Below are 12,579 nucleotides of genomic sequence, written 5' to 3' on the forward strand. Positions count from 1 at the left end.
TAGAGGGCCAAAATATATGTTCCTTCTTTTCGACCACACGAGCTCAATGAACGACTTAAGTACACGCCTTTCACTTTCGCAAGCATTGATGCACCATATGACGTATAGAAACTAAGGTCGACGAAAACGGGAACAATAACAAAGGAGGCCGCCTTTCACTCTCGCAAGCATTGATGCACCGCACTATATGACGTAACGAAACTGAGGTGTATACCCTAGGGCGACGAAAACGGGAACAACAACAAAGGTTGACGCCTTTCACTTTCGCAAGCGTTGGTACACCATATGACGCAAGGAAACTAAGGTGTATGCGTACAGAGCAACGAAAACTGGTACAGCAACAAAGGTGGACGCCTTTCACTTTCGCAAGCATTGATGCACCATGTGTATCTTGTATTTGTATTTATTAGCGATGGAACATACTGGGTCAGCCTAGGCAGCTCTCACTGGTAACGGCTGACCCACAAAAATACAGACGAACATACAACTTAACCTAGTAACGTTACATAACCTGCAAATAATTGAATACAATATTCATAACAATATACATGATGTAAGGAAACTAAGGTGTGTACCTCAGGGCAACAGGAACAAAAGACTTTCGCAAGCCTTGTGTTCAACATTTGACGTAACGAAACTTTGTGATTGTATCCTCTCATTTGGCGATTTTTCTTGGCGGCATCGGACACTATTTTGCTGTGCTCCTGAAGTGTGGTAGGTCGTAATTCTTTCTTGATATTTGTAAAACGTTTACCCCATTTTACATCTCTTGTGAAATTCATGTTTATGTCTTTGGGTTGCTTTTAAGTCTAAGTATCGTCTTCCGGTGTATAAGAGTCTACGGCACTTACGTATGCATCCCGTTTTGCTTTATGCATATATTGTGTGTTTGTACTAAACTCACGATTATGAAGGCTTTATGGTGAACTGTTCACATGTTATGTCCCGAAATTTGAGTTATGCCTGTTGATTCCGGGTGAGGTCACGAACTTTTGAACGGCCGTATATCGCACGTTTGTCCGCTTGGAAGAGCGAGTACTTAAGTCATGTTACTTACGCTTCAATTCAAGCGCATTTTGAACACCTAAAGCGTTACAACAGTTATCCTATTGTAAAGCTTCGGAGCTTGAAATGCAGATGCAAATGAACTTAGAACGTCAGAAATGTGTTAAAACTGCAGCTTTTTGTAAGATAAAATGCCAGAAAACAATTTCTCCATGCACTGAAAATTAACGTATTTCCCGATGACGTGGTTTCTAAACGACAAGAAAACAACGCAGGTTTCGCCTTAGGTTTCTCTTCCCTTTTGTACAAGCTGAACGTGATACCTTAGTTGTCTTTGTTCACTATTTGCAATACGTTTTCGGACAAAGGACAGAGAAACTCAAATACTATCTAGCGTAATGCAATATGACTGCCTCTGTTGTGTACATACAGTGCAGGGATTTCTGAGTAGCCAAAGACTAAGGTATTAGGACCGCCCTTAGAAACCACTATTTTCGGATCGGAACGATAAAAAAGTGTGTTTCAGTCATTTCTTTATAAGATAAGCTAAATCTACCTTCACAGTACCTCAACCATGGTGTTCTTACACTTACATGTATTGAGATTCTAAGTGAAACGTCTGTCACAAGTAAAGTGTAGCAAGCATAGGAAAAAAGGTCAGTTGTCAACATAGCGACGAAAACAGTTCACGCCTTTCACTTTCGTAACCGTTGATGTACCACCTGACGTAACGAAACTTTTGTGCTTTGTCCTCTTTAATTACTTTCGCAGGTAAGTGTATACGCCCAGAACGACGAAACAAACAGCAATAAAGGTGCGTGCCTTTCACTTTCGCAAGCATCGTACCATATGACGTAAGGAAACTTTGTAATTTTGTCTTCTTCACTTTGGCAGGTTTTCCCTGTTGCGTCGGACACGTTTTTGTTCTAAGCTCCTATCGTATGGTAGGTCGTCATCTTTATGTTTTTATCACGTCTTTAGATTTTCCCCTCTCTTCCAAAATTCATATATTGTTATTGTTTTATGTCTTCACACTCTGGGTTGCTTGTTAGCCTAAGTGTCGTATTCCAGTATATAGGTTGTTTGTGTATGCATGATCGTTTTGAATATGCATTGCATATCAATTTAACCTTTTTTTTCAAACAGACTAACTGCATACCGCCATTTTGTGTTCTTAAATGTGCCAAAAACATCCATCGTGACATCGTTTTTCTGACTTTAAGAATGCGATTGCTTGTTTCAACTGTTTGCCAATTAACTTTGACGTACGAAGGCTATTCCAAAAGTCATTTAAGTTATGTATGTTGATTACGGGTGAGGTCGCCAACTTTTTCAAACGTAAGTCGGACCTAAGTTTGGTCAATTTCTAAAATCATGTAATTTACGCTTCGATTCATTGTGCCTTTTGAACACCTAAAGCGTTTAAAGCAACATGTCAACAGTAACAACAATTATCCTATTGTATAGCTTAGGAGCTTTAAGTGCAGATGCCAAGTGCAGAAGTGTGTTAGAACAAAATATTTGATCTACAGCAGCTTTTCTTCAGATAAAATACCAGAAAACACACTTTTTGTCTACTTTTTCTTTCTCAATGGACTGAAAAAAGTGCCGATGACGTAGTTTCTTAGCGACGTGAAAACAACGCAGGATTCACCTCAAGTTTCCCTTCCCTTTTGTATAAGCTGAATGTGATACCTTAACAGTCTTTGTTCAGTATTTGCAATACCTTTTCAAACAAAGGACAAAGAAACCCAAGTACAATGTAGCCATACTAGCGTGATGAAATATGCTTACTTTTCTAGCGTAGATTTGGAACGATCAAAAAGTTACTTTTTGGCCTTTTTTTTTACAAAATAAGCTAAAAGTTATCACATTTCCTTGGAGTATTATATATCGACATATTTGTGATGGTCAAAACCTGTGCGCTAGCTTCCCACCGCCCTTAGAGCTTTGGCCACATTCCTTGCTGGATCGTCGTGCGATTACAAACTGAAGGATATTTTTGGGATTTTCTCGCTTCTGTTGTACAACATTCAGCTGTTGTTTTTAGCCACGCAAACGCATGGCGGTTGCATGGCATTGTGCCGGGTCTCAGATGTCCTTCCTTCCGTCCACCCTTCCTTTTCGTCCAAGCTGCATACAAGCTGCACCTCGCCAGGGGGCGCTTCATGCTAGGCCATATGCAGACGATCGCATTTCGCCATGCTCATGCCTCATGGCTGACTATAGATAGTTGGTGATTGTGTATGCGCAGACTGCCGATTCCTATTAGCAATCTAAAACGGCATCCGAGAAGGTTTGATTTTTACTTCGACTGATGAAATACACAGGACAATAGTGTGGCCATTAGTTATAATGCAGCAAAGGATAGGGCGGCAAAAATTGTGACGGTTTCCATGCAAGATATACATATGTGACGATCGATGGAGAGGGCAGTGCGTAACGAAGTCTATACACGTCATTACACGTATAACCACCATTTCATCCTCGCCATTATCTAATGGTTGCGTGGCCAGCTTTTTTTTAAAGCATTTCTTGTTTACGGAAAAGGCGGCCTCGGATTCTTGTTGGTGGTTGATTCTATCACCAACTGTTTCCATATTCTACGACGCACGACGACCGCGCCGTTGCTTGTGGGACGCTCGAAACCTCACGTTTTCTGGATTTTACTTTCGAAACCTATTCACACATACGCGTTGGTGTGCACACACATACGCGCGCGCACTCTCACACATACACACTCACTCTCTCTCACACACACACATACTCACACACACATAAATACTTACATATGTGCATATGTACATACTCGCGCGCGCGCACACACACATACACACATACATACATACATACACACGCACGCACGCGCGCATACACACACACACACACACACACACACATACACACATACACGCGCACACACACATGTACACACAGTCATTGTTACTTGACCCAAGGTTAAATGCGTACGTAACTACTGCACACATTTTTCAGATCTAAAGAAACTATGGCAGACCACGGGGAACTGAAGGCCCAGAAGCTGAAGTACCGGTACCGTAGCCTGCTGATTGGGATAGTGGCCAGTGGCGCCGTGCTGGCCATTGTGGTGGGCCTTGCCGTCAGTCTAACAATCCAGCAATGTAACAAGTCCAAAGGTTTGCTGAATCTTTAAAAACCCGTTCTTATGAGATAATAGTGTCGTTTTAAGGGAAATTTATGGTTGCTTTGATGATTCCAACATTTTCGTGAAACTTGCTTTGCTTTTTGGGACCTTGTGTTTCTTTTGAAAACACTGCAATCAAAACTGACTATTTTTCGTCCATCGTTTTAGGATACATGTTAGTTTAAACGCAACAAATTTAAGATACATCCTTGCATTAAGGGTGGTAGAAGTTCTAAAGCATTATGTAGATCTGTATAAAAGTTGGCGGATGGTTTCATTTTGTTAAGATGTAAATTCTGTCACTGAAGCAATCATCTACGTAGTTCTATATTACCCTTTATCATTATCAAAATGACAGAGGAAGCCGTCCGGATCGGACTGCTGTTTCCGTCCGACGACGAGTCAGCTGAGGGCATGAAGGAAGCGGCGATGTTGGCCGTGGACGACATCCGGGCCCATCGGAGGAAGGTATCTCTCTCGCGTGACAAACACCCTCCAGCATGACACACGCCCTCCAGCGTGACACACACGCCCTCCAGCGGAACACACACACGCACATTCCAGCGTGACACACATGCCCTCCAGCGTGAAATACATGCCCTCCAGTGTGACACACACACGCCCTCCAGTGTGACACACACGCCTTCCAGCGTGACAAACATGCCATTTGGCGTGACACACATGCCCTCCAGCGTGACACACATGCCCTCCAGCGTGACACACACGCCCTCCAGCGTGACACACACACACACACACACACACACCCTCCAGCGTGACAAACACGCCCTCCAGCGTGACACACATACCCTCCATCTTGACACACACCCTCCATCTTGACACACACTCTCCAGCGTGACACACACCCTCAAGCGTGACACACATATTAAATAACGTTTAATCATATTGCCGTGTGTAATAATGTATTGGGTATTGGGTTTTCAATATTTTATATTATGCTTAAGTACGGTTAATTTTATTTTATGACGTATAGTACAAACTGTTCAACTATTTTTGATGGTGTATACATTTCCGCGGTAGTAGTTAAAAAAGCGATACCACGTGATCTCTCACTCCATCTTCACGTGTGTGAAGAATTATTTATAAACAAGTAAACGATCAAACACACCAGTTTCGCAGGCACGCTTTTATATTACACTGAACGACCTGTCACACCTAAGCTTTGCACATCTGACTGTAAGCGTTGTTTGAGTTATCTAGTGAAAATGCTCCCATTGTACTCGAAGGCAACGAGTTCCAGTCTTTGATGGTTCTAGCTAGGAAAATACGAATGTATGAAGATATCCATCCTAAATCCTAAGGTGCCGACAGCTGCGGACATCCAGGTCCACAGCGGGGACTACGATGGATCTCCAGGCGGGGCTCTGCAAACGTTCCGCCGCCTTTACGACCAGCAGGGCGTGCGTCTGTTCGTGGGTCCCGACTCCAGCAGCCATGCGGTCCATGTGGCGGAATGGGCGATGACGAACGCACCAGACGCAGTCTTCATCTCTCCACGAGCAACCTCTGAACGACTGGCCAACGCCACGAATACCATTCGACTCAGCATGAGCGACCAAGCTCTTGCTCTTGCCATGTACCTGAAGCTGCAAAGCGACAACGTCTCCGTTGTCATCCCGGTACACGTCCAGGACAGCTACTCTACGGACATCGTGGAGCGGATTCGCGACCTGGTGGACGGCATGACGGGCGACGTCACAGTCGGTACCAGTATCAGCTACGCACCGGGGGAAATCACCAACAAGCTAGAGGCGCGCAGGCCAACTGAACAACTTCGCGACGCCCTGAGGGTACACCCGGACGCAGTCGTCCTGCTCGTGTCGTATTCTGAAGCCAAGTACATCCTGGAAGCAGCCAGCGGCGACAGCACTCTGTTGAGCCGCATGTGGTACACCGGAGACTCCTTGGCTCTCCGAGAGGACATTCTGAGTTCTGACGACGCGAAGCAGGTTGCGCAAACTGTAAGCCTGTACGGACTGGCCTATGCAGGGGAGGAGCTTCACAGCAAGCGGAGGATGCGCAAAATGCAGAAGCTGGCCAGCCGCCTGAAACGCTCGCCTCCCGTGTTTGCACCGCTGGCCTATGACGCAGTTAACCTGTTCTACGACACGTGTCAGATAACGCGCACCACCGATGCCCAGATGGTTCTTGCACACCTTACCCGCGAGGCAGAATGGCAGAACGGACTGTCCGGCAGACTGGCAATCGACTCAAAGGGAGGGCGCGCGTTCGGGGACTACCTGCGTTCCTTTGTCGCTCCACAGATCCCAGACACCGGCAAGGTCACCGTCGCCATGACTGGATCCTGGATTCTGGACGGACTGTCGCAGGTATCTCACATCATGGACGATGAGTCTGACCAACAGGGCGGCGGGAGGCGTAGGAGGGAGGTAGCTTCCTCTGCCATGATGTCCATGTCTGCTGTGACGTCGCCTGCCATGTCGTCTGCCTCGATCTTCAATAAGTCTGAAGTCATGGACTTAAAAGCAATGGCGGGAAACAACTGTCGCAACTCGAAGGTAATGATAGACCGGTATCTATTTTTTCGACTGAGATAGAAGAAGAAGAACTTAATGGCGTCTATTTGTTACCAGGTCCCGCGTTGATTTTAAGGCCGGGCTTAAATGATTCAGGCCCGGACCCAAATATATAAACAACTGTCGCAACTCGAAGGTAATGACAGACCGGTATCTATATTTTTCGACTGAGATAGAAGAAGAAGAACTTAATGGCGTCTATTTGTTACCAGGTCCCGCGTTGATTTTAAGGCCGGGCTTAAATGATTCAGGGTCCCGACCGGACCCAAATATAGACCGACAGCCACAGAGTATCCCACGGGACCACGTAGGGGTCACGCCCGAAAGTGCAAAAAATAGCCCGTGAACTACACGGTGGGGTCGCTTTTTCCAACAGGAACCTAAGCATTAGACAGTATGTTCTCTGGTGTAATTATCTCTCTACCTTCACATGATTACTCATCAAAGCTATCCTATATTCATTTTCCAGTTCTCCATCACTTCTACGGATCCTGCTTCATACATGCAAGTGGATCACGACTTCACGGAAGACACATTCCCAGAGATGTTCATAGTTTCGACTGCCTACGGCTACAGTCTGCAGATGAGCTGCGACAAGCCGGAAGGGCCCGTTGTGCTGGACGTGATCTGTCCGCCAATCACCAACCCTAGAGACGACATGGCCTGTGTGCAGACCGTCAGCTATCCTGTTGCCGAACAGGTATTGATCATTTGATAAGATTTTGTGTATTTGCTGTTTGTTTTTCGTCAATTTTGGATATCCCTTTCTTCAGACAATAAGCATCAGAAGTTTGAAATTCATCGAAGTTCGAAATTCGCCGAATCTCAAAATCGCCAGTCACATTGGACATGGGGCTTGGTGACTTGCAAACGTACTTTGATCTCTGAAAAGCGTTCAGTGTGCACGAAAAGGCGACGGCCAAATTTTGTTCACCTGTTGTCTTGTTTGCAGGGTGGCCGCCGCCGTCTGTTGTTGTCCCAGGCCACCGCAGGGGCCATAGGCAACTGTGTCGGCACCGCGGTCGGTTGTGGAATATGCTTCGGAATCCTCTCATTTTTCACATTTGGTAAGACAGAATCACGACTGACAATCACACGTTACTGCCTATATTATCCCATCCATCCAAAATGTTTCATGTCATATATGTGCATAATCCAGATTCATTGCAAATACGACAATGTTACATACTTGGTTATACAAAGGATGGCCTTTAAATCATGGAATTTTCGATTGTGCCTGCATGTCATAGGTCATGTCAGACATTATAAGAACTTAGTACTGAGCTTATTGAGAGCATATCTCAACGACAGATGTCTAGGACCGTTACGATCAGGAAGATGAATACGGGAGCTTAGGAAGCTCGCGATGAACAGGACGCAGTGGAGAGAATTGAAGGATATGACTGATTGATTGATTGATTGATTGATTGATTGCAGTAGAAAGTGTCCTAACCACATTCTGCTACGTTGTATGCAGGTGTCGGTGCAGCTGCATGCGTCGCACCTTGTACAGTTGGCATCGGAAGCACCTGTGGCACTGCGGCTGCGATGGGGGCTAGTGAAGCTAGTAGTGGCAAGATCATCTGCACCGAACTTTTTGCCCAAGGTAAACATTTGCAAAACGAATCATTTTGATTGACAGTCATACACATAATAAATAACTGGGCCGAACCGTGCTAGATCCTGGACCTGGGGCCGAATCGTCCTCGGCCTGGGGCCGAACCGTCCTGGCCTTGGGGCCGAAACGTCGGGGCCGAACTGTCCATGGGCCGAAATGTCCTGATACCCTTAATGACTAGACTAGCTTCTGCTACAACAAACTGAAGAGGTTTTAATTTCACCTCGCTGAAGTAGGTGACAGCACTCAATTGCTATCAAAATGACATGCTTAGGCCCTCTTTCCACTAATCAGAGATCGTTGGGCGACCAATTGAATGTATGTGACCCTTGATTATATTGTTGGAATACGATTCACAATGTTAAAGTATGATTTAAAAAAACACAAAATGTAACAAAAATCCATTTTTTATGTTTGAACACTGTAGGGCAATGTATCAAATCTTTGTTCTAGCATCGATTGTTTAGCGGCCGTAGCCTCTAGACTCATTAAGGGGGCGTAAACTAGACGTTTATTACCTTCGATAGATCAACCCCTAGTTATAAGGCGTTGGTCAGTTCATGCCAGAAAATATAAGACATCGCCTTTGACCCTCTAGGTCACCTGGATGCCCAGACCTACCTGGCTGATGCCGCCTTTGGTCGCCAGCTGGCTGCCGATTCCCCACACGTGATGGACGGGTACCACACCCTGGCCAACCCCATCGTTTGGCTGATGCAGCGGTCTGAGATGGCTACATCCATCGTCAAGGTTAGACTCATTTGAATACAACATCCCCCCCCCCAACTGAGAGGGATCGATGTAGCTCCGGCCGGACCCCGAAGCCACAAATTTGTCCCGGTGGACGTGCCCTAAAATAGTAGGGTAACGCCAGGGTGCCCCACGGGCCCACGTAGAGGTAACGCCCGAAAGTGAAAATAAGTGTGGCAATTAAAAATCATTGCCATAGCGAAGGTGTCTGGATTGATCTTACTTCACTGTAAGGAAAGTACCAACGTAGCACTCTAGATCTTAGTTCTGCCATGATATTGTGCAAAACGCACTTAGAAATCAGAAAGGCATCTGCCAAGCAGATATAGAAAGGCACTATGTAACTCGAGGAGTTCCTAGCATATGTGGAAAGGCCGGAGTACACTCCCGTTGTAGTGTCTTTTTTCTCTGGCATTGTTGGATAGGTGGGGTGAGAAACTAGGCCGGAAGTTTAGAAACTCGGTATGCTGGGGCTCCTATGATCGTTTTGGTTGTTATTCTAGCTCTGTAGGATGTGTTTTCGAGGAGCTACTGTTGTTTTTCCGACACCGCACGCCTCCCCGTAAGGCGTTCAGTGTAGACTGCCCAAGCGGTAACCCAAGTTATTTATCGTTCCGTTTATAACTTTGCCTTTCTTTATATGCTTGGATCCCCTCAAGTTTTGGTTTTCACTGAGGTTTTTTGGTGGGAGGCATGATGTTCAGCACGTTCTTGTGATAATAGATCAACTGGGATGCGCAAACCCTTTTCAAAGCTAGAATACTAGATTCGGTGAACTCCCTGACACACTCCGGACAGCACGAAATCGGACACCACGTAAAAGTAGGTCATCTGTCATCGACAGCTGAGTGCCTGGATACCAGACGTGCTAATGAGGTATCAAGTTTGAAAAAGTGACAGGAGGGCATCCACAGAGTTGGCCGGACGGATTCCTGAAATTCCTGTGGAATTCTGGGAATTCTTGCAAATCGGGCCTAAAATATACTATTAAGCTTGCCCCTCAGGCTTCGCTAAAAAACAGCCCTTGAACTGCCCGGCAGGGCCCCTTTTTCCAAGTGGGACCTAAGCATTAGTGCAGGGATTGCAGCGCCCCGAGTTGCTCATGACCGATGTTACATGACCAATACCTATATTCACCGAATAAATAACCGAGTGAGCGAAGCCAGCGATGTGGCGAACGAGGTGGTTTATTCGGTGGTTATAGGTCACTGGTCAGGCTTTATGTCACCGTAAATTTTGCTGTATAGTGGGTCATTAACGTTATTATCATATAGTGAATTCAAACGGAAACACTGGCCTTGTTAAAAACTGAAATTACATCATTCCTGAAGGTCTGCATTATTGACATATCATTATGCACGGCTTTCTTTTCATTGACCTATGCGTATTGTGTTATGGCGATAAAGCTAAATTAAATAGGAATGGATGCTTGTGATTCGTATGCACTGGTGATACTTTAGTGCCCCACTTATGCTTGGGTCACATTTCCCAGCCGGGACCCGGCCGGGCTGTTTGCGGAAACGAAAAATTAAAATGTATATCAATAGATATGCACAAGCTATGCTCTTGAATAATTTTTGGTACGTTTTGTGTTTTTTGTTGCCTTTTATATTGTACCTTTTGTTCCCAAACACTGCCCGGCCGGGCCCCGGATTGAAAATGTGACCCAAGCATTAACAGTTCCTCACCCTCTGTTCATTTTGTTTTCTGTACTTTTGACTCGTTATGATTTATACAAATTAAAGAAAAGTTTTATTGCAAATTCCTGCCCGTAGGCTAATTGCAAGTACATGTACATGTAACACGGAGTGGACGGACAGACAATAATGAACAGTATAACAAATGTCTACTCTAGTCTTAACTACTGCCACTAAGTTCTAACTTATTGAGTTTGACTTCTTTTTCCGAGACTGTGGAAGACGAATGATCCCACTTTTTCTGTGATATGTGGGTTTTGTGATGTTAAGAGGAGAGTAGTTTTCTTTTCGTCTGAAAACGTGGAGAAATTAGGATGAAATATGGTGGCCTCTTTAAACAGCTAATTTCTTTCGTTGTCGTAGAATGGACAACTTGACATAAAATGTATTTCGTCTTACACATAGTTATAGGAAGAGGCCGAAGAAGTGGCGTCCGACCGGTGGAGATGGAAACATGCTGCCCAATGTGCCTGTAGGCACAGGAGGACCTAAGGTCTAAGGTCTAGTACATATAGATTATTGCACATTTTCTTCTGCTTTTATTCCAGACCTTCGCTCTACCCTGGGCCCAACACATGAGCTACCTACAGGACATGGCGGATGAAGGGGACGAGTTCGGGGCTGTTGTCATGGAGATAGGGATGGTCCTGAGCGGTGCAGTGGGGAGGGCCACACAGGCGGCCAGGGCTGTCATGGCAGTAGGAGACGTTGTCCTTTTCCCTGTCCTTATGGCCGTGGTTACCATTGTAGCATGCATTGCTATGCGCAAAAACATAGCGACGGAGTAGCCTGTGAACTCCAGCGTTTCGTTTTTATTAGTAAAGACAAGTAGTCAACATGCAAATGTAACCAAATTGGTAACATGCCAGTTTAGTGTGCTGAAAGAACTGCATTATAGAACCTTTGAGGTGTGATCGGGTAACCAGAAAGAAACAACTTTGCATGCCAACAAGTTGCGTTCTTTTGCTGTGAGTTAGGTTTTCTTTGATAATTTGATTTGATTTGTTTGCTTTATGTTGTTAAACGGCATAGCCAAAATGTTTGAATCATTTTCAAGGATAGATGTAGTTGTATATGATATACGGATAGGTTCTAAATGATAATTATAGATCTATGTATACCATATTGATGACAAAGTGTGAGTTTGTAAGGAATTTTATCCCAGGGAGTTGTGTTAACTTGGTAGCTTATGATAAATAATTGCCACAGATTTCTTCATTTTTTTGTGGGTTTCTATCGCAAACAATATAACTGTATGTGTATATATGTATACAGATTTGGGATGGGCGGGGGCAAAATTTCCATATATAATAGCGTAACTGATAGTAACAGCGGAATCTTGAAGTAAAAAGCCAGGAATATTTAAGAAAATTATTCATTATGACCTATGTGAATTTTCAATCTATTTTTGACAAAGATTTCTGTGAACAATCGAAACTGTTGTTTGCATTTTAACATCTGCTGTGCATCATTGAAGACTGCGACAATGCAGCAAGGCAGTTGCTTCTTAGATTTTATTTGTTGACAAGAATAAAAGTTTGCAGTGGTTTTGATTTATGTGTATTTTTGAATTATCATTCTGTGCTTGAGATGTATAAGTATGATAGAAGACTATCTAACCAAGTCGATGCTGATTTTGCTAAGAATAATTGCTTTTTCAAACAATTGGATATAATCATCATCAGCATTACAAAGTTTTGTTGAAGCATTAGCAGGAAATATTACAAAGAAGTAAGAAAAACGAAAGCAATGAAGGCCTGCAGTTTACCAATAGCATGCTTGTTTGCTAAC

The 12,579-nt window shown here is 44.4% G+C and overlaps 1 protein-coding gene across 3 annotated transcripts; it reads left to right on the top strand.

Moving 5' to 3' along the window:
* The first annotated feature begins 671 nt into the window (after positions 1 to 671).
* On the top strand, positions 672 to 12,341 carry LOC136447047 (uncharacterized). 3 transcript variants are annotated; one of them, XM_066445725.1, is made up of 10 exons: positions 672 to 714; positions 1,900 to 1,949; positions 4,000 to 4,160; positions 4,527 to 4,636; positions 5,488 to 6,705; positions 7,193 to 7,423; positions 7,676 to 7,790; positions 8,201 to 8,329; positions 8,940 to 9,091; positions 11,337 to 12,341. In XM_066445725.1, exons 3-10 carry the CDS (start codon positions 4,013 to 4,015, stop codon positions 11,574 to 11,576), a joined length of 2,343 nt encoding a protein of 780 aa, XP_066301822.1. In that variant the 5' UTR covers positions 672 to 714; positions 1,900 to 1,949; positions 4,000 to 4,012; the 3' UTR covers positions 11,577 to 12,341. The 3 variants fall into 3 exon arrangements, with proteins under 3 accessions (XP_066301822.1, XP_066301823.1, XP_066301821.1); XM_066445726.1 differs by lacking the exons at positions 672 to 714; positions 1,900 to 1,949 and adding an exon at positions 1,335 to 1,819; XM_066445724.1 differs by lacking the exon at positions 672 to 714 and having other exon boundaries at positions 1,845 to 1,949.
* The last annotated feature ends 238 nt before the right edge of the window (positions 12,342 to 12,579 follow it).

Source organism: Branchiostoma lanceolatum, chromosome 13 (genome assembly GCF_035083965.1).
Source record: "Branchiostoma lanceolatum isolate klBraLanc5 chromosome 13, klBraLanc5.hap2, whole genome shotgun sequence".
NCBI classification, from domain to species: Eukaryota; Metazoa; Chordata; class Leptocardii; order Amphioxiformes; family Branchiostomatidae; genus Branchiostoma; species Branchiostoma lanceolatum.

Bases quoted from the DNA above. Each gene is read 5' to 3' on its own strand.
- LOC136447047 (XM_066445725.1), top strand. From the start codon at position 4,013: ATGGCAGACCACGGGGAACTGAAGGCCCAGAAGCTGAAGTACCGGTAC. The intron at 4,161-4,526 runs GTTTGCTGAATC...TCAAAATGACAG, and splicing joins GCAATGTAACAAGTCCAAAG to AGGAAGCCGTCCGGATCGGA. The intron at 7,791-8,200 runs GTAAGACAGAAT...CGTTGTATGCAG, and splicing joins CCTCTCATTTTTCACATTTG to GTGTCGGTGCAGCTGCATGC.